At 35.8% G+C, this 22,574-nt stretch overlaps 1 protein-coding gene across 1 annotated transcript in view; it reads left to right on the forward strand.

Moving 5' to 3' along the window:
* The first annotated feature begins 958 nt into the window (after nt 1-958).
* The window catches only part of LOC123540989 (uncharacterized), a 92,735-nt gene continuing 71,119 nt past the window's right edge, over nt 959-22,574 (forward strand). The window contains exons 1-6 of the mRNA XM_053527249.1: nt 959-1,090; nt 9,069-9,145; nt 14,232-14,346; nt 15,790-15,974; nt 19,448-19,587; nt 21,103-21,163. Of these exons, the coding sequence (XP_053383224.1) occupies nt 9,076-9,145; nt 14,232-14,346; nt 15,790-15,974; nt 19,448-19,587; nt 21,103-21,163 (571 nt within the window). The 5' untranslated portion in view covers nt 959-1,090; nt 9,069-9,075. The remainder of the gene's footprint in view (nt 1,091-9,068; nt 9,146-14,231; nt 14,347-15,789; nt 15,975-19,447; nt 19,588-21,102; nt 21,164-22,574) is intronic.

The raw sequence follows: 22,574 nt of genomic DNA on the forward strand, positions 1-22,574 counted from the left end.
AGTGTTCCTAACCTGTGTTCCTGGATACTGTACCCGTACAAACCTGTTCTCCACAAGTAAATTACCAACTTCCTCACATGAATCAGAGATGGGGGACGAATGATATCAGACACGTCATCTATCACATCGTCACGGAGAACATACGCCCCGCCCGGGGATCGAACTCATAAACCCGAGATCCATAGTAAGATCCCTACTACATGTATATGTATTGAGCTAAATGAGTGAGTTTTGGGAGAAACTACTTGATTTGAAAGAGACTTGGTGAGGACAAAGGATGTTACTTAAGTGTCTCATAGAAAATAATCAACATTTTCAGTACTGTATTAAATGTTAAATTTACAGCATAAGCACAAAGTTAAAGCGGCATGCCTCCAGATCGTTCGACAACAAAAAAATATTTGTTTTAAGATATCTAGAAATAAATGTTATGTTACGGAAACACATGAGAACTACTTTTTACGATGAAAATCGAAAAACGCTTGTCACGCTTTTACTCAAGGTAAACTCTCTCATTATAAATGTATGTATTTTAAAGTCATTCACTACTTAAGCTATAGCGCTATTGGTTACGACGACGGGAAAATGTCTTTATTGCCGCGGCGGTCATGGATTCATTTCCCCTGCGCGATCATCTTTTTTCTTGACTTGGAAATTTTAAAATATTTTAGAAACAAAAATTCATATTCTAATGTTTATAATATGACCAAACTTCAATTTGAAAGAAAGGTTATTTTTAGCCAAATCTGGAGGTCAGTGCCTTTAAATTAGCACTATAAGGACTTTTTCACTATCTGTTTAGTGTTAATAAAATTATAAAATCAGCACAATTACATGTAGAATGTCAGTGTGCACATTTTGATTAACATTTCGCTTGGATATTTTCTTATCTGAAACCTATCAAGAATATCTGTCAAATTTTCTTTGTGCCTTTGAATTTTGGTGTTTTGCAGTACCTGATATGTATTTTACAGGAGTTTTTTTTCATCAGAGCACTGTTGTCAGCATTTGTCTCACGTGAACTGTGAAGACATTTGGACAATGTACCTGAAAATTCATCACAAATTACTTGTGGTTTAATATCTACAACGTATGTATGTTTATAATTGTGTTTAAGCCTTTAGATAATTCTAAAAAGAATGAACACTTTAAGCATTTTGCATCTGTTAAAGGGAATTCCTATAGTTTTTATGCGCATCTTTCTGCGCCGCAGCCGACACTTTCTATGGAAAACTGAAATGAAGTCTACATTTGTTGAAACATGTGACAGACAACCTTAAATATGAGGAATCTTGAATGAAATAACATTTTTGATAAGTTTTATCAGTAATCAAATTTTGATACTGGTTTATGTTGTATTGACAAGTATCATGCCTACCAGGTAACTTTCCATTTTTGTGGTTGTGTTTTTTCACATCGCATTTTAGTACAAAGACAGTGTTGTTCATATAATGTAAGACAATTGACTTAGTACTGATAAGACAATATCACCTTTAAGATTATTTAGTATTCAAATATAGGAAGATTTGAGAATTTTTAAAACTTTTTTTAACTTCTAGCAGACATACATGTAATCAACTTATTAAATAATTAATAAAAAAATATTCTTCACTATGGGTATTTTTCATTGAAAAAAGTTCACAAAAGTGAATAGGAAACAAGATTTATTTTTCATTTTTACCCATTATTGTAAGGATATAGTATTACAAATATGACTATGATATCTAATAAGTATATTATAAAATCTGTAAAAAGAATCAACCTTATTGTGCTGTCTTGATGTATATTTTGGTTGGTATTTATAAAAAAGCAGAAAATTATGTAAATGTTGAAAAATCGATGGAAGTTTCAGCAACAGAGGGTGTTTTCAAAACAATTTTTCACAAAAACAAGTCTGGTGACCCATTGTTTTTATTTGTTCATTGCTTTCAGTACAAAATTTCCTATCATATATGTGAATTTTAAAAAAATTCTATGAAAGGAAAAAAACTATAGGAATTCTCTTTAAGTTTTTGTTTGTTAAGTATTGCTTTAATGTCAGAATATTTTTCAACAGCATTTAATTTCGTTATGGTGAAGAAAAGTAAAAATGGCCATAATGAACTTATACCCCCGTTTCGAAACGGGACATATTATGTGATCACTAAAGTTGTCCGCTTTCTAACTTGAGCAGTACTTATCCAAAGTTACAATGTATCTTGGTATCGTATCTCGGCAAAGTTTGGCAGTCAGCTGGACTATCCCAGTGTATGTTGTATTACGGCCGATGGATTACTAAAACATCAAAAAAAGAAAAAAGAAAAAAAAAAAACAAACAAAAAAACAACTGACACACTGAGTGCAAACTATTACTTAGGTACTCTTTATCCAGTGTTCACCAACCTTGTCACAATATTTATGACTTTTATGAGCATAAAATCTCAGACAAATTCGATCACCTGGTACATGCTCTAAGGCACTCGTGAGTTATAGCCCTTTATTATCATTATTATTTTTGATATCATTACAATATTTATTATTTCTTTTATTTGTTATACATTATAATAATAATAATTACATAATAATAATAATAATAGTAATAATAATAATAATTATTATTATTATTATTATCTATATAATATTGAAATAATAATAATTATTATCTATAAAATGTCAAAATAATAATAGTTAGTACTATTATTCAACATTCACTGAAGGAAACTTAATTTCTTTCAACTCAACTGCACACATCTTCATGATCTAGTTGGGAGCCCTGCTGCGCTAATTGCCCTCTAATCAGCTACTGTTACATAATCGCTGATAAGCAGTAGATAAGATGGGAGTTGTTTATTGGATTTGGGTGGTGGGGTGGGGGTGTACACTTATATAGTAGTAGATCTAGGCCTATAAATGTGTACTTAAACTTCCCAGATACATGTACAAAAGTTGAAACATCAGCAAGTGAATGAAGCTTTGTGCAATATTAATATTTAACGCCTTCCCGATATCTTTTAAGTTATTTTGTGTGTAGGTTCCAAAACTTCTCGCTTGAGCTACGCAGCCATTGCTAGTTGACATTTTCAATCCCCCACCACCATTCGAATGGTGGTGGGGTTTTTGGGCTGTGCGGGTTATAGGAATGGTCTCCGTCCGTCAGTCCGTCCGTAACAATCGTGTCCGCTCCATATTACTCAAACCCCTAGAAGGATTTTCATGAAACTTGGGTCAATTGATCACCTCATCAAGACAATGTGCAGAACTCAGAGTGAGAAATGTCAGCTCAAGATCAAGGTCACAACTCAAGGTCAAGTTTTGAACCTTCCGTATTGTGTCCGCTCTGTATCTCCTAAACCCCTTGAAGGATTTTCATGACATTTTGGTCAAATGACCATCTCCCCTCATCAGGGCGATGTGCAGAACTAATGAGTCAGTTTTGTTGGCTCAAGGTCAAGGTCACAACTGGAGGTCAAAGGTTTGAGCCTTTCATTTTGTGTCTGCTCTGTATCTCTTAAAACTCTTGAAGGATTGTAATATGACTTGTCTGTAATATTCACCTTATCAATACGATGTGCAGAATTCAAAATGCACCAATACCAGCTCAAGGTCAAGGTCACAACTCAAATGTTTGAGCCTTCAATTTCCTGCCCCCTCCTTTTCTGCTAAGCCACTTGAAAGATTTTCTTGAAACTTAGGTCAAATGTTCACCTTATTGCGATGGTTTGCAAAACCTATGAGTCAGCCATTCATGTTCAAGGTCAAGGTCACTAAAATATACTTAACACCCAATACTATCAACCCTTTCACTAGCAGCGATGGGGTGTGGTGTAACAGTGTTTTAGGTTCACTATACTAACTACAACAATAACAACTCTGTTCTGTATGATAACTACTATTTAATATTGTACTAAGTCCTAAGATAATATATACATCAATGCCTTTCTTCATAATTCTCTAACATAGTTCACTAACATTTTCTCAGTTATTAACAGAACTTCTATTCTTCAACGTTAGCCCTTACCCTGCTAAATATCTAAAATGGACCGATCCATCATTCAATTTGGGCCATACCACTTATTATTCAAAGGGGTGTTCACTGAAAAATTACTGACTGAATAGCGAACAGTGTAGACCATGATCAGACTGCACGGATGTGCAGGCTGATCTTGGTCTGCACTGGTCGCAAAGGCAGAATCATCTGCCGCCAGCAGGCTAAGGGTTAATTGCCTCGGCCCTAACCTAACTTATTCATTTTTCGTGTATCGGACATACGTATCTAACCTAACTGAGTACCAGAATGATACTGAAGTTTTGTCTCAAAACTTCTGCTTATGAAAGAAATGATTCGTGACTTGAGTCATGCGGCGTGATCAAAAGACCGGGTGTTTATAATTACCCTGTCATTTATCCAGTTAGTCAGTTGTCAAAACAATTAGTAATTTTGAAACATGCATTGCTGAACAATGCATTAACTGGGCGATATAATGTAACCTGTCATTTTTAATGCACATGACTAATTTCTAGACCGTAAAGCTAAGTGTGAAAAGGAATGCGAAATATATTCTTAAAGTACATGACTTATTATTGACCGAAAAGCTATCTGAAAAGAATGCCTAAGAAGTATTTGGTATAATGGATTCTTTAAACCATTATACCACGGGGGGATATAGCTGTCTTTCAGACTGCCTTGATATTACCTCCAATGAAAAGCGGGAAGGAGATATAGAAATCCAGTCCGTCAGGTAATGTTACCTCAAAAATCATAAATCCGTCTTAAATAGTTTTAAAAACTTCATATTTTGCTGTTTTGTCCGAACGATTAATTTGCAACAAATATAGGGAATTTAAAGAAAGTTCATGTAATGAGAGAAAGTCTGACCACGAGAACCAGAACTCTTTCTTGAATAATGTGTGATTGGTTTCCAATTTTGTACTTGTTTCCCGTTTAATATTTGCGACATCAGAAGGATATTCAAGAAAGTAAGTTAGGAAGTACAAAGCGTAAGAACTAATCTCTTACTAGTTTTGAATTATCTCCCTTGTTGTACTCGAGTTATTTTTATACGCCCGAAGGGACGTATTATGTTATGACGCTGGTGTCCGTCCGTCTGTCCGTCCGTCCGTCCGTCTGTCCGTTAGCAATGTGGTGTCTGCTCTGTAACTCTTGAACCCCTTGAAGGATTTCAGGGAAACTTGAAACAAATGTTCACCACACCGATACGACGTGCAGAGCGCATGTTTCGAATGTCTCGCTAAAAGGTCAAGGTCACACTTAGGAGTTAAAGGTAACATCAGTTTGTTTCGTGTCCGCTCTGTAACTCTTGAACCCCTTGAAGGATTTCAAAGAAACTTGACATAAATGTTCACCACACCAAGGCAACGCGCAGAGCGCATGTTCCGGATGACTCGCTTCAAGGTCAAGGTCACAATTGGTGCCAAAAGTCATATCAGTTTGTTTCATTTCCGCTCTGTAACTCTTGAACTGCTGGAAGGATTTCAAAGAAACTTGGCAGAAATGTTTACCACACTGAGACGATGTGCAGAGCGCATGTTCCGGATGACTTGCTCCAAGGTCAAGGTCACATGTGTATATTGCTCTGCATTGCAGTGCTTTAACCTATCTGCTCCTATCAAGCAGTAGTTTGTACTTTAATTTCCTATCCATGTAGCTCAGTTTGTCAAGCATGACTGTCAGTCTAGTGGTCACGAGTTTGATCCTTTGGTCAGATGAATATTTGTTAATGAAATTTTGTAAAAGACCATAGATTGCAAGTCCTTTGACCGCCACTTCTGATTCAAATGGGGAAGTTGTCAATTACTTTCGCGCAGTATAGACCAGCACTGTAACACGTAATCTTATTGTCTGAATCATGATTACATAAACTGAAATATTGTTTAAAAATTGCATTCAACTGAAAACCAAGAAACAAACAAAAAAGCTTTAATAGTTTCATGCTGCGTCAGCTAAATTATAATTTTTCCAATTGTTCAGGTTTCATATATACTTATATCATGACTAGGAGCTGGATTCTGAGCTCGACTATACGAAGTAAATGGAGAGCTATCCTATTCACCCTTACGTCGGCGTCTTTCCATGTCCCCAACTTTGTTCAAGTCTTTTACACTCTCCTTTTTCTCCTTATCTCTGTAATTACTTGATGGATTTGCTATAGACTTAAAATGGTTATTTCTCATCATCACCCACATCATTTGGCACAAGGGCCGTAAATCTCAAACTAATATATCGTGAATTATCCACCCTTTTGTACTTAGAATTTCAGGTTAGTTTTGTTGCATTTTCACTCTATCTCAGTTATTCCTAAATGGATTTGATTCAAACTGAAAGTTGTTGTTCCACATCATCTCCCACATCATATGACACATGGCCCATACCTTTGGTGCCAATATTTAATCAATTATCCCCCCTTTTATTAGCTCGCCTGAGCCAAAGGCTCATGGTGAGCTTTTGTGACCGCTCAATGTCCGTCGTGTGTCGTGCGTCGTGTGTCGTGCATCGTGCGTCCGTCAACATTTTCTAAAAAATCTTCTACTTGAAAACCACTAGGTAGAATTACACCAAACTTCACAGGAATGATCCTTGGGTGGTCCCCTTTCAAAATTGTTCAAAAAATTTAATTCCATATAGAACTCTGGTTGCCATGGCAACCGAAAGGAAAAACTTTAAAACTCTTCTTGTCCAAAAACCGCAAGGTGTAGAGCCTTGATATTTGGCATGTGACATCATCTTATGGTCCTCTATGAAGATTGTTCAAATTGTGCCCCTTGGGTGAAAAGAGGCCCCGCCCCGGGGTCACAAGTTTTACATAGACTTAAATAGTAAAAAAACTTCAAAAATCTTCTTGTCTAAAATCACAAGACCTAGGCCTTTGATATTTTGTATGTAGCATTGCCTTGTGGTCCTCTACCAAAATTGTTAATATTATGCACCTGGAGTGAAAAGAGGCCCTGCCCCAGGGTGTCTCAAGTTTTACATAGACTTATATAGGAAAAATCTTTAAAAATCTTCTTGCCTGAAACTATAAGGCCTAGGTTTTTGATATTAAATATGTTGCCTTTCCTAGTGTTTCTCTACCAAAATATTTCAAATTATGTCCCTAAGGTGAAAAGAGGCCCTGCCCTGGGGGTACCAAGTTTAAGATAGACTATATAGGAAAAAAATAAAGATCCTCTTGTCTGAAAGTTCAAGGCCTAGGCCTTTGATATTTGGTATGTAGCATTGCTCGGTAGATCTCTAACAAGTTTGTTCAAATTATGCCCCTGGGGTGAAAAGAGGCCCCGCCCTGGGGGTCACCTGTTAAAATTATGAGTTATATAGGAAAAAATACTTCAAAAATCATCAGATCATATTTCCTAGACTGTTTAATTATAATTTCCTGATGACCCCAAGTGATTAGGGATCTCTCGGCTGTGACCTTGACCTACTTTTTTGACATGTACAGTTTTGCACACCGATCTTAAAACTGACTTTCAGTTACCATGAATGTGACCTACTGATCTACCTTTTTAATATTTTAGCATCAGGTTGCCATTTGAAACATGTGGCTTATATTACTCAGGTGAGCGATCCAGGGTCATCATGACCCTCTTGTTTAGAATTTCAGGTTAGGTTTTGATGTACTTTCACTATATCTCAGTTATTACTTAATGGATTTGATTCAAACTTAAAATAGTTGTTCATCATCATCACTTACATCATATGACACAACTTGCACCAATATTTCATGAATTACCCCCCTTTTTACTTAGAATTTCAGGTTAAAGTTTTATACAATTTCACTCTATCTCAGTTATTACTAAATGAATTTGAAACTTAAAACAGTTGTTTCACCTTATCACCCACATCATATAACACAAGGTGCATAACACTGGCAACAATTTTTCATGAATTATGTCCCCTTTTACTCAACGTTAATTTTGAGACATTTTCACTATATCTCAGTTATTACGAAACGCATTTGATTCAAACTTAAAGTAGTTGTTCCACATCACCCACACATCATATGAGACAAGGTGCATAACTCTCGTATCAATATTTTATGAATTATGCCCCCTTTTTGCTTAGAATTATACTTATATTTTGTGTTGATACACTTCTTCTTAACCTCTCTTATTTTTAATATTTTTGACACAAACTCAAGCTATTGTGCAATATCTTCATCCGCCGTTGGAGTCATTTAACACTCCAGTGACAGCTCCAGTTTCGTCAGATGTGCCCAGTTTCACTATCCAGCATCGAAATAGTCGAACGAGCTGTCTCCTTTGACAGCTCTTGTTTGTCAATGTTTTTTCCTTACATCCATTGAAATATTTCTTTCCTGGTTTGATACAAAGTATTCATCACTTTAAAGAAGTCAAGCTTGGACAGACTCGTTTCCTTGCTGAGCCAGTGTTGATTAGAAACTGTCATGCAAGTGATGAATCCTTCCAAATATGGAAGTTTAGCCATTGGTCTAGCATGGAAATACGGAAATTCATAATTTCTAACAGAAAGTTTTGTTTTCCTGTGAGAGCATATTCTGATTCGCATGTTTAAGTGGTTATTGCAAATAATGATCTATGGTGTTAGAAATTCTGCCAATAGAATTGCAATGCCTATAAATGCAGTACATGAGATGGAATCGACGTGTTTGTTGAATGTCAGTGTATAGAAAAAGTCATTTTTATCAGCATTTATTTTGTAATGAAAATTAGCTTGAAAAAGTTCATTGTATGTAAGTAATTACAGGAAAAAAACCTGCCTTAGAATAGTATGCTTATTATTAAATCATTTGCCGCCTGCTAGTGAAAGTTGCTAGCCAGTAGGTTGTATGTATTTTGAGTATAACCAGGACATAGAAAAAGTTGCAGAGGCTTTGGCGTGTTTTTGCCTACAGAATTATTTAAAGAATGATTATCATGGACTTTATACTTTCTGTCTGTCTATTTATAAGGTTTACTTCTAGTTAAAGCTATAAATAAAAGTACTGGTAGATATGTAATAACAGTAGACATTTAACTATTGTATCTTAGCATTTATATTTTATCAAAGCTGTTAATTTTGTGTGTGTGTGTGTGTGTGTGTGTATTTTCAGATTGTTGATGGTAACATTGAAAATGAAAGTGCTGATAGCAGTTTCCTGCTTGACTTGTGCTGTTGTAGTTCATGCTCGTAAGTGTTTTAGTTATTATAAATGTATATTCCAGTCTGTCTCTTTTTTTTAAAATATTTTTCCCACAACACCTCTGACACGGCACTGCCTATCTACACCAAACTGAACTGATGCTGATCTTTGCCAAGCTATAGTATTGCAGACCATCAACATGTTCTAATTGATTGATTTTAGTGAAGGTATGGCCCATGATTTGCAGTTAATATTTTAACAAACTGAACCAAAACTGAAGTTTGAAAACCACATATATATGCCTTCTGAATTCATTTATTTCCAATCATTATAAGTAACTATATATCACAATAATTTTTACAAGTTTAAATTTCATTGCTAACAAGTCATCTTTACTGCCCAAATATTTATCAAATATAATACAATAGATCTTAAATGTAAATCAGTCCGGAGGCAAAGTATGATTTTGATAAAATAACAGTAACTGAATGGGTTGTGAATCAAGGATAGGAAAATTATTTTCAAAATTTCAGTGCAAAAGTAACATTATCAGAATTTTAGAGAACATTATTGATAAAATATTCCCATTACAGGAACTGCATGAAGAAAGTTTGATCCACTTACATGTAATTGTACCAAATGGTTCTTGTGGCAAACGTCACGTTGACCACTGAAACGATCCGAAACAGCAATATGGAAATCCTCAATGCTTCTTAAAATGCACTTCAGTAGTATGTGGTCTTAAATACATTGCTCAGGCACTTGAGGACACTTGAAATGTACCTTTGTCGCAAAAAGTATTTTGCCTGGAGTCATCACCATAAGCTCAGGGTGAGCTATTCTGACTGCTCACCGTCCGGCGTCCTTCCGTCCTGCGTCAGTCCATTCGTTCGTCCGTCCACACTTTCCTTTAAACAACATCTCCTCAGGCCAATTTTGAAGAAACTTTACAAGGATGTCCTTGGATGGTCTTCTTTAAAAATGAAAAGAAGAATTGAATTCCATATAGAACTCTGGTTGCCATGGCAATCAAAAGGAAAAAAAAACAACTTTAAATATCTTCTTGTCCAAAACCACATGTCAAAGGGCTTTTATATTTGGTATGTAGCATCATCTAGTGGTCCTCTACCAGTGTTGTTCATATTATTTTCCTAGCATCAAATATGGCCCCGCCCTGGGGGTCACATGGTTTACATAACTTATATAGGGACAACGTTGAAAATTTCTTGTCCAAAACCACAAGGCATAGAGCCTCAATATTTGACATGTGCCATTATTTAATTGTCCTCTATAAAGATTGTTCAAATTATGCCCCTGGGTGAACAGAGGCCCCGTCCGGGGGTCTCAACTTTTACATAGACTTATATAGGAAAAAAATTTGATCTTCTTGTCTAAAACTGTAAGCCCTATGCTTCTGATTTTAAGCTCGCCTGACCGCTCAATGACCGTCGTGTGTCGTGCGTCGTGTGTCGTGTTGCCATCAACAATTTCTAAAAAAATTATTTTTCTTCAAAACTACTGGAGATATTTACACCAAACTTCACCGGAATGATCCTTGAGTAGCCCCCTTTCAAAATTGTTCAAGGAATTTAATTCTAAGCAGAACTCTAATTGCCATGCAACCTATAGGAAAAAATTTAAAACTCTTCTTGTCCAAAACCACAGAGCTTTTTATTTGGTGTATAGCATGATATAGTGATACTCTACCAAGATTATTCCCCTGGGACTTATTTAGGAAAAAAGTTTGAAAATCTTCTTGTCAAAAACCACAGGGCCTAGGGCTTTGACATATGGTATGTGACATCATCTAGTAGTTCTCTAGCAAGATTGGTCAAAGTATTACCCTAGGTTGAAAGGAGGCCCCACCACTGGGGTCCCAATTTTATATAGACTTATACAGGGAAAAAAACTTCTTGTCTGAAACCACAAGACCTTTGATATTTGGTATGAAGCATTACCTTTTGCTTTTCTACCTAGACTATTCAATCAATACCTGGGGTGAAAAGTGGCCCTACCACGGGGTTCCCAAGTTTTATATAGACATATAGGATTTTTTTTAAATCTTCTTGTCTTAAAGTTCAAGGCCTAGGCCTAGGCCTTTAATACTTGGTTTGTAGCATTTCCTAGTGGTTCTCTAACGAGAGTCTTCAAATTACGCCCCTGGAGTGAAAAGAGGCCCTGGCCCGGGGACACTTGTTACATGAGTTGTATAGGAAAAAATATTTTTAAAAATTTCTGATCATATTTCTTAGACTGTTTTATTATAATTACCTGATGACACAAAGTAATTAGGGGTCTTTTGACTTTGACCTTGAGTTAATGAACTACGTTTTTTAAGATAGAGCCTTGAGATTTAGATGACAAGTACAGTTTTGCACACCGATCCTAAAACTGACTCACAGTGACCATGAATTTAACCTACTGACCTACCTTCTTAATATTTTAGCATCAGTTTGAAATTTGAAATATGTAGCTCATATTACTCAGGTGAACGATCCAGGATCATCATGACCCTCTTGTTGGTATGTTGCATTGCCTAGTGGTTCTTTACCAACATTATTCAAATTATGCCTCTGGGGTAAAAAGGGGCCCTGCCCTGGGATTCCCAAGTTTTACAAAGATTTACATAGGAAAACTTTAAAAAAATCTTCTTGGCTAAAACTTCCAGGCCTAGGCTTTTGATATTCGGTATGTAGCATTTCCTAGTGGATCTCTAAAAAGATTGTTAAAATTATGTTCCTAAGGTGAGATGTGGCCCAGCCCCGAGGATCAATTTGTTTTATATGAGTTATATAGGAAAATTACTTTAAAAGTTATCTGATCATATTTCCTTGGCTGTTTATTTATAATTACTTTATGAGACCAAGTAATTAGGGGTCACTTGACTGTAACCTTGCCCTACTGACCTACTTTACGGATTTTAAGGTACAGTCTTGAAGTTTGGATGACTTATACAGTCTTGCACATCGATCATAAAACAGACTTTCAGTGACCATGAATGTGACCTACTGACCTACATTCTTGTTTTTAAGACACAGCCTTGAACTTTGGATGACATGTACAGTTTTGCACATTGATTTTAAAACTGATTTTCAGTGACCTTCTGGCCTACTTTCTTGTTTTTTAGGGTACAACTTTGAAATTTGGATGAGATGTATAGTTTAGCATGCCGATCTTTAAACTGACTTTCAGTGACCATGAATGTGACCTATTGATATACTTTCTAAGCTACAGCAAAAGGATTTGGACAACCTGTAATATTTTGTTACAGATTCCAAAAGTAATCTTGCATAGTCTTGACCTTGACCCACTTTCCAAATTTTCTTGCTTTTAAAGCTTTAGCTAAGAAATTTGTTCAAGCAAACAACTCTACTCAAGTGAGCGATATTGGGCCATCATGGCCCTCTTGTAATTAGTATTTCACACAGCCAGATTAGACTTAGTCAAAATTACGCATGCAGTGATAGGAACGGGGGCACCAGTGTCCTGTACATACACATCTAGTTAGACCATTTGTCCACATATACAGCAGACCAAAGTCCTGTAAATACTACAGTGTCCAAATGACACAGCAATGTCCTGTAAATACACGTCTAGCTAGACCATTTATGCTCATATACAGCGGAGCATAGTCAAGTCAGGTTGTTGAGACAGAAGACAGAAAAGCCTAATTTAATCATAGAATTCAAAGGCCTTAGGAGAGACTATTAAAGCTCAACTGAGCAAAAGGCTCATGGTGAGCTTTTATGACCGCTCAACGTCTGTCGTCCGTCCGTCAACATTTTCTAAAATAATCTTCTTCTTCAAAACAACTGGGTAAAATTACACCAAACCTCTCAGAACCTTGATATTTGGCATGTAACATCATCTAATGGTTTTCTATGAAGATTGTTCAAATTGTGTCCCTGGGTTGAAAAGAGGCCCCGCCCTGGGCGTCACAATTTTCACATAGGAAAAACTTTAAAATTCCTTTTGTCTAAAACCACAATACCTAGGCTTTGATATTGTGTATGTTGCATTGCCTTGTTGTTCTCTACTAAAATTGTTTAAATTATAACCCTGAAATGAAAAGAGCTCTGCCAGAGGGGTCTCAAGTTTCTATAGACTTACATAGGAAAAAAGCTTTAAAATCTTCTTGTCTGAAACTGCAAGGGCTTGGCGGCTTTTGTCATTTGGTGTGCTGCATTGCTTTGTGGTCCTCTACCAAAGTTGATCATATTATGCCCCTGGGATAAAGAGCGGCCCTGCCAAGGGGTCTGAAGTTTTACATAGACCTAATATATAGGAAAAAATGAAACGTATAGGCTTTTGCTATTTGGTACGTTAACTTGCCTAGTGTTCCTCTACCAAATTTTTAAGTTATGCCTCTGGGGTAAAAAGAGGCCCTACTCTGGGGGTCTCAAGTTTAACATAGACTTATACAGGAGAACAGTTCTTCTTTTTGAACGTTTAAGGCCTATGCCTTTCATATTTGGTATGTAGCATTGCTTTGTTGATCTCTAACAAGATTGTTCGAATTATGCCCCTTAGGTGAAAAGAGGCACCACCCTAGGGGTCACTTGTTATATGAGTTATATAGGAAAAAATACTTAAAAATTTATTAGATCATATTCCTAGACTGTTTGATTATAATTACCTGTTGACCAAAAGTGACTAGAGGTCAATTGACTGTGACCTTCACTTACAGATCTACTTCTTTCTTGTTTTATTTAAGATACAGCCTTGAAATTTGGATAACGTATACAGTTTTGCACACCAGTCTTAAAACTGACTTTCAGTGACCATAAATTTGACCTACTTTCTTAATATTTTAGCATCAGTTTGCCATTTGAAACATGTGGGTCATATTACTCAGGTGAGCGATTCAGGGTCATCATGACCCTGTTGTATTATATTGTAACTTCAAATAGTGAATGGTATAAGCAATGGGCAAAATGCCCTTCATCATGATTTACCCTCTTACTTTGAAAAGGAGGGTGATGGGTTTTTACACATAGGATCCAAAAATTATCCAAAATACTGTATTATAAAATATTTCTTTTTCTGACCATCTTTTATACAAAACGTATCCATACCCGACCAAGCTCAGGTTAATTTTTGATAAGTAGCTTAAAATGATTTGATTGCTTACAGGTGGAAAATTACCAACTATCTCCATTCCTGAGAGTAACAAATGGCCAATCTCCAAGGTGTATGTGAGGAACGCTGATCCTCAATTATTCAGTTGTCAAGCAAAAACAACAGCCAAGTGAGTAGATTTTATAAATGGATTTTATGTCCCAACAGTTTTTAAAAGGTTTTTATTTTGATCGCTCGATGTCTGTCAAAAGTAGGTCACCAGGTCAAATCAAAGAAAAACATTTTGTATGCGATAGAGGCTGTATTTTCAATTTATCTTCATGAAATATCGTCAGAATGATTGCCTTGATAAAATCTAGGTTGAGTTTGAATTTCGGTCGTCTTGGTTCAAAAAGTAGGTAACTAGGTCAAATCATATAAAACCAACCTTTTATATGCGTTAGAGGCTGTATTTTTCAGTTGCTCTTCATGAAATTTTATCAAAATGATTTCGTTGATAAAATCTAGGTCAATTCTGAATATGGGTTATCTGGGGTTAAATCAAAGAAAAACCTTGTATATGCGATAGAACCTATATTTTTCAATTGATCTTCATAAAATTTGATCAGAATGTTTGCCTTGATGTAATTAAGGTCAAGTTTGAATATGGGTCATCTGGGGTTAACAAAGTAGGTCACTAGGTCAAATCAAAGAAAAACTTTGTGTATGCGGTAGAGGCTGTATTTTTAAATGATCTTCATGAAATTTGGTCAGAATGATTGGTTTGACGACATTTAGGTCAAGTTTGAAGATGGGTCATCCGAGGTTAAAAACTGGGTCACTAGGTCATATCAAAGAAAATACTTGTTTAACATCAAGAAACCACATTTTTGGTCCAATCCTAATGAAAATTGGCCAGAGTATTTGTTTCCATGAATCACTAGGTCAAACATGTTTACTCTGTTATGGTGTGTTTCCCAGGTAAGCGACCTAGGGCCATCTTAGCCCTCTTGTTTTATTGTCTCAGGGCCAGAAGAAGATTTGTTTGTTTGCCGTATTGAAGTATCCCGATATACAAAAGTTTCGATAATATTTGTTCCAAGTGTAAACCCGGACCTGTTATTTGACAGTCAAGGATAACTTAAGAAAGCTGATTTATAGTCTCAGACGGTTTACATATAGATGGAACTCCATTAGAAGACTGTTAAATGTGTGTAAGTGGAAGGATAGTGCAAAATACAGAAGATGCTCCTATTTCAGAAGCTTCCCTTGTTTCTTAGGTGTAAAACACCTGTACACTGGATCCTTTTTTCCAATTTTAGTTATTGAAGTTGGAGTGACGGGGCTCGAACTTAAGATCCCTGGTTTCGTATTCAGACAGTGTTACAATTTGACCACTTTGTCTTAGCCGGATACACAGTATAATTTTTAGGACCATTGTGTATTGTCAAACTCTCCATTTCTTAAAGTGAAATGTCCAGTTATTATTTAATCATGTCCCGAAATCATGACTAGGACCTCAAAATCTGCCAAGAAAAAAATTGTTGGTTATCACATCATTGATCATTCATTATATTATTTGTCAGTGCAGTAATTAATCAGTATACCTGTTATAATTGCTGTATTGTTTCAGGTATAGATGGACTTTCAATGGCACAGCTGTTAAGAATGTTACGGGGGTAACAACTGTTTTTGAGAGAAATGGAACACTTAGAACAGGTCCACTATTTGGACTGGCAAATTCGGGAGATTATCAATGTTTTGCTGAAAATGATTATGGCACCACTTTTACACCAATAATCAAAATTCTAGGAACAAGTAAGTTGAATTATTGGTATATTTTTCCTGTGTTCTATAGACTATTTTATTTTACAGATTTTGCACATTTGATAAACTGGAAGTCATGGCGTAATGCTCTGTATCCAGATAACATAGAATAAAGCTTTGACCAGGCATGGAAAGAAGAACATCCTGGAATCAAATATCATCTTGTGTGTATATTTATAAAAATAACAACATTACTTTCTTTCTTAAGATAAAACATATAAAAAGTAAACATTTATCGATCTTCCAAAATTATATGTTTAACTAATGACTGGTAGGCAATTTGATAAATGTTTTAAGAAGGTAGGTTACCTTGTTACAAGCGTAAATTCAAACTAGTTGAATCGCAGCAATTTTTTGTATTTCGTGTAACATGATGTTTTAACTGCTGCAATCTCAATTTCGTTTATCTCAGTCCCTTCAAGTTCAATTTGTATCCAGGTTTGAAGAACATGACCCTCCAAAGGTATTTTATATGGAAAGAAGAAGGAAAATACGGATGTTTAACACTTTTTAGTGTATTTTAGTTTCATTGATATCCGTAGAAGTCTGCATAATTAATAATTTTACTAGTATGCGAGTTAGCTTTCTGATATAATTTCAAAATGTATATGTCGCGGGGCTCGTGTTTCTATGGTAACCAGTTTCTCTCACTTTTAAACAACTATGTAAAAACGGGTTTTCTCGACGGCTTCAGTAACATTCTTGTAATGACCAACATGGAATATTTGGGTAATATTATTAGCAAAATACCAAACACTTTACATGGTACCCTATTTTTCTTAAATTTTAAAGTAACCATGGCAACAGAGATGTTTAAAATAGCTTATATCTTGCTTTTTGTCGTAATTTCTTATGAAAAAATATTGAATCAAATTATCTTTCTTGTTAGTGTAACTTTAAAACATTTCTTACGTAAGATATATTTTCGCGTTATTTGCATTTATTCAAACAAATTTCACAGCTTAAAATAATCACAGCAGTACCCTTCGTCTGGCATTTTTCATCGAAAAATCGTTCAGCATGCTGCTATTATTCTCATGGATATTGTTGAACTGAAAATAAAAAGCCGAAGCTGTGTTCCTTAAAAAGACCAGTTTTAACGCTTTTGAATTTTACATTTAGATATTATAGGTCACGGGCTTCGTTTCCATGATAACATCACTTAAATTCAAGAAACCACACTTTTCTACTGAAATTTGAACAAGTTTAGATCTTAGTTTAGTATATAAGTAACAAATTATCAACTGAAACTGAAAAATAGGTATTACAATTAAATCTACTAGTTTTTTATTTGAAAATGGCCGTAACAAGTAATCTTTCACCCAACTATATTCTAAATAACATTGGTTACCATCATCCATTTTCTTACATTCTGCATAAGATTTCAATATAACTACATAAAACGAAGCAAAATATTGATTATTATTCAGAGCAAAAGACTCCTAAAAATATTTCAGCAAATAATTGTTATTTGAAAATAGTTCAAATAAAGAAAATGCACAAAATTACATACTTTCAAAATAAAAGCTATTAAATTTGCGCGGTAACTGACACGTAACGTCATGACGTCAGTGACGTCCTTTTAAGGCAACATTGTTTTGAAGCGATTCTGCGGCAATTCATTCATTTTTTCTGCATTATTAAACCATAAAGCATCAGATCGGAGACAGGTTCATGATTTGTTTTCAGAAGAATGGATATACAAACACATTTAGTTTGTCGTAAACGTCGTCGTAAATCGTCACGTTAGCTTCCGGTTGGACATGCGCACAAACAAATATTAAGGTAACCTACCTCCTTAATACATGATGTTAGAAATAAATATTTACATGACGTCAGATATGAATGTTGCTCAACTATTCGAAGAAAAGCACGGTTATCGGAGTTGCTGAAGTCGACGTCCATGTACGCATAATTGTTCCCATTATATGATTGTTTAGCGAAGCTAGGAAGTCCTCAGACACAAGTTCCTGCTGTAGGTCGGAAGTTTTAACTCAATAATAAATTGCTTACAAACACCTGCAAATACACAAGGTTTGACTCTATGTAGCTTCTAGATTAGTGGGCGGAGTTTCCAAGCTGTCATCGATAGCCGAGTATAGCCAATCAGCGTTGCCCATTTGTACTAGACGACATGTGTATGATCTATGCAATTACATGAGATTGTCGGCGTGTTTGCATATGTGTCAGTCCCTGATTTTAAACCGACAGTTTCAGGGGATTATTTTCCTTCTATAATAGGGGCCGTTAACAGGTCCTTTCCCTTTAGAAAAGTTCTTTAAATCATGCAGTGTTCTCCCCAAAAAATTGACTTTACATTTGCCCAAATACCAAACTATTTTTTCCCAAATCATAGGCCTGCGCCTCGTCCCCTCTTGGTAAAAAATACTTTTGAAGTAACTTTGATTGTTTTCCCACATACTTATAAATTGGCAGAATTAAAGAACATTTTAGATAGAGTGTTAATTAGTCTTAATCATGTATCTTCAAGTAATTTTAAGATATTGTCGATGTTGTCTTACAGTGATTATTTCTCTGCATAATTGCAAAGAGTTTGTTTCAAATTGTTACAATTCCGGGCCAGCAAACTTTGTTCAGCGTAGGGGTTAAAAGAATAAGATATGATGTAAGTGAATATATCAGTCCACCGACCCTAAGTACAAGTACTTATAGTGAAACTGAAATGCCCATAATTAAAGAAAATTTGTGAATACTTATTCTGTCGTTACCTTTTTTTTAGCTCGCCTGAGATTGTTAAGGTGAAGTTTTGCTATCACTAAACTTTTGTCATCTGTCCACACTTTACTTGTCTGTACAATAAAGGTCAAAGTTTTGACAAAATGCTTAAGTTTATCCATCTGTCTAATTTAATAAGACTGCAACTTTTTTCAGTTTGTGGAGTCTAAGGACTGCAACTTAAAATTGCGAGTGAGAACCCTAAATAAGCAGAACTATTCGACTAATCATTTCCTCGGCATCTGTGTTAGCGTCGGCATCCCAATTTTTATTGAAAATATTCTTCACACACATGTTGACCGTGATGATCAAACATGCACAGCACAAGTCACATTACACTACTTTGCATTTTGACAGAATTATGCCCCTGTTTCATTTAATAATTTTTGGTTAAGTTTTGAATGTTAGCTTGTATGGGAATGGATTGAAACTTCACACACATGTTCACTGTGATAATCTGACATGTAGTATACAGGTTTCATAACACTGCTTTGCATTTTTACCTTCAACTTTCATATTTATTAAATAACTGTATAGTCGAGTATTGCTGTCAGACAGGTTTTTTTTTTGGGGGGGGGGGGGGGGTTGTTGTTTTTTTTGCAAGTTTTCATTTTAGTCCAACAAATATGTTGGATATTTATTGATCATATAAAACAAATTGTGAATAGAAAATTTATATAAGGAAACAATGAATGAATAATAAATTTAAAAAATGGTATTTGTTTCAGTTGCCCTTGCATTTAAAGGATCTGAAGATATACCAAGGAGCCTGAAGACTTATGTATCGAAGTACATTAAGATGGAATGCAAGGATGTACCTCTTAGTGTTCCACCATGGAAATTTCTTTGGGAAAAAGGAACTTTTGATGTATTCATGTTTTACATTTTTTTATGTCCCCACACATTTATGTAGGGTGCATAGAGCGTTGCTGCTGTCCGTATGTCCATACGTCCCGAAATCTTTTGTGTCATCCAAGAAGATAAAATCATGCTCAATAACTTACAAATGCTTTGACCATTGATCCTCAAACTGTTACCGTAGCTACATTGGTGATTGGTACTGGATGACCTCTTTTGATTCTTTTAGGTCAAATGTGAAGTTCACAGTTACACTTTCGATACAAAAATATATCTGGAGAGTCCCATGATATTCAGTCCACAAACTTGACAGGCATATTTCCTATGGGAAGTGAATGACCCCTTTTGATTTTGAGTTTAGTGGGCCATTGCTTAAGGTCACAGTGACAATCAGTATGGAAACCATGTCCGTTCAACAGTTCTAAGTGATATCTATAAAAAGCACTTGTATAAAAATTTTGTTGATAAAATTACTTCCCCGGGCTATCCATATTGTCTCCCATGTGCATCCAGCTGAGTAAGGAGCAGATTTTTTTTTTAATTTTTCAATTTCTCCATCAGCAGCAGAGTGCCTCTTATGTTTTTCAATCTTAGATAAGAGAATGGTTATTTCGTTTATAGTTGACAGTGATCTTTTTTCAATGAGACATAGGCTTAATTGCCATACGTCTATACAGATGGTTCCTATATTGGCCTGGTTCAAGGGTCATATATACAAAGATTTGTTATGACATATTAGATATTACTAGACCCGCCTGCTTAGCTGGGCAGGGAGAACCAGGATGTACGTATCACAGTGCCATGAGTTTAATCACTGTCCAATGCGAATGTTCTCTATAACAATTGTATAAAAGACATTGTTACTGAAATGAGTCTAAGTATGATTCATGTGAGGCAGTTTGCACTTATTTCCAGAGAACAGGTTAGTGCTGGCACGGAATCCAGGAACACTAGCTGTGTGAACTACACACTGTTAACCCTTATCATGCTGGACACGATTGATTCCGCCTTTGCAATATCCATGCAGTCTGATCAAGATCTACGCTGTTTGCTTTTCAATCAGCATCTTTTTGGTATAAACCCCATTAAACCGTTAATGGTAGTGTACAAACTGAAAGATGGACAAGTTCATTAAAGAAATTTAGCAGGATAAGGGTTAAATATTTGAACTACAATTGAAAAGCGGTGCAAACCCTCCAATAAAAAAGCAGATTTCATTACGTAGTCGTTCAAGTTCCTTTTTTCAAAGTTTCATTCAAACTCCCTTAAGGATGTTTTTGTTTCTTATACAAAAAATGATGTTATGTTTGTGATATTTCAATAGAAATCACTCATGGAAATGATGTTGACTGCAAAATGATATACAGAGGTGATTAAGCCTGTACTGGGTAACAAAAATGAAACTAACAAGCAGAAGTAATGATTGCGGCAAAAAAAATCATTAAAAAAAACTTTGTGTGTGTCCGCGGATTGTATAGTACCCTTTATGTTTGTTGTCTAGCTCTTTCACTTTGATATTTTGTAGGATGGCAGGTTAATTTCTGACCCTATAGAGGACAATGAGAGGTTGATTAATGATCAGCAAGGTAGGTCAGGCTTAATTACACGCAATAGATCTCTTCAGCGGAGTTGTTAAGTTTGCTGATTTTGAATCATTTGCTCCTCAGTGACGCTGCTTTGAGCGTTGCCATGTGACTAGTTTGTAGAAGATTCATGGTCGTACACAGATGCCTGCCCGTGCCTGATATAACATTCAGGAAGGCACCTGACAAGTGTCTCTCTTCTCTACTAAAGCTGCTTCATGGGAAGCTTCAATCTCAAGAGGAGATAGGCGTATTGTCTTCATATTTGGGTTCGATGATTTTCTTACTGCTTTAATAATTTTAAAGCCTGCCTGCTTAACTCCATAGGGAGAGTGCAGATCTGCACATCGTGGGGTTATGAGTTAGATCCCCGGGCGCAGCGTATGTTCTATTTGACGTCTGCTAAAAGACATTGTGTCTGAAATCATTTTTCTTCCACCTCTGATTCGTACATGTGGGGAAGTTTGCAGTTAAGTTGTGAATAACATGTTTGTACTGGTACAGAATCCAGGAGCACTGGTTTGGTTAACTACCCGCTGTTACATAACAAACAAGCAATCAACATCAGTGAACTATAGTGCCCTTATAGTTAGAAGTATTGCGTGGAATTTAGCAGACATTCATAGTATGCTTCACTCTCAAGAGGAGGTAGACATATTTTGGTATTTCAACATTAGTAAACAAAATGTGCCCAGTCAATAAAGTCCGCTTTTGTTTTCAGCTCACCTGTCACATAGTGACAGGGTGAGCTTTTTGTGATCACCCTTCGTCCGTCGTCCGTAGTCCACAATTTCCTTGTGAACACTATAGAGACCACATTTTGTATTTGATTTTATCAAACTTGCACACAACTTGTATGGGCATAACATCTCGGTTCCTTTCGAAAACTGGCCAGATCCCATCATTGTATCCAGAGTTATGGACCCTTAGAGGGCCAGAATTTCCTATTTTCGGCTTGTGAACACAATAAAGACTATATTTTGCAATCAACTTTAAAAAAAAGTTGCACACAAGTTGTATTGGCATAGCATCTCGTTTCCTTTTGAAAACTGGCCAGATCCCGTCATTGGTTCCAGAATTATGGTCCCTTAAAGGCCAAAATTTGATATTTTCGGCTTGTGAACACAAACTTGATCTGAATGTTTATCTTGATGATTTCTAGGCCAACTTTGAAACTGGGTCATAGAAATTAGGTAAGCAGGTCAAATCAAAGGAAAAGCTTGTTAACATTCTTCAGGCCACATTTATAACCCTTTCTTCATGAAACTTGTAGAAAGTTTAACTTGATGATTCCTAGGCCAAGTTTGAAACTTAGGTCACCCATTCAAATCAAAGGAAAAAGCTTGTTGACACTATTGTACATTTGATGTGCATGAAACTTGGTCAGAATGTTTGTCTGCATGAAATATCTGAT

The sequence above is a fragment of the Mercenaria mercenaria genome, chromosome 16 (genome assembly GCF_021730395.1).
Source record: "Mercenaria mercenaria strain notata chromosome 16, MADL_Memer_1, whole genome shotgun sequence".
In the NCBI taxonomy this organism is placed as follows: domain Eukaryota; kingdom Metazoa; phylum Mollusca; class Bivalvia; order Venerida; family Veneridae; genus Mercenaria; species Mercenaria mercenaria.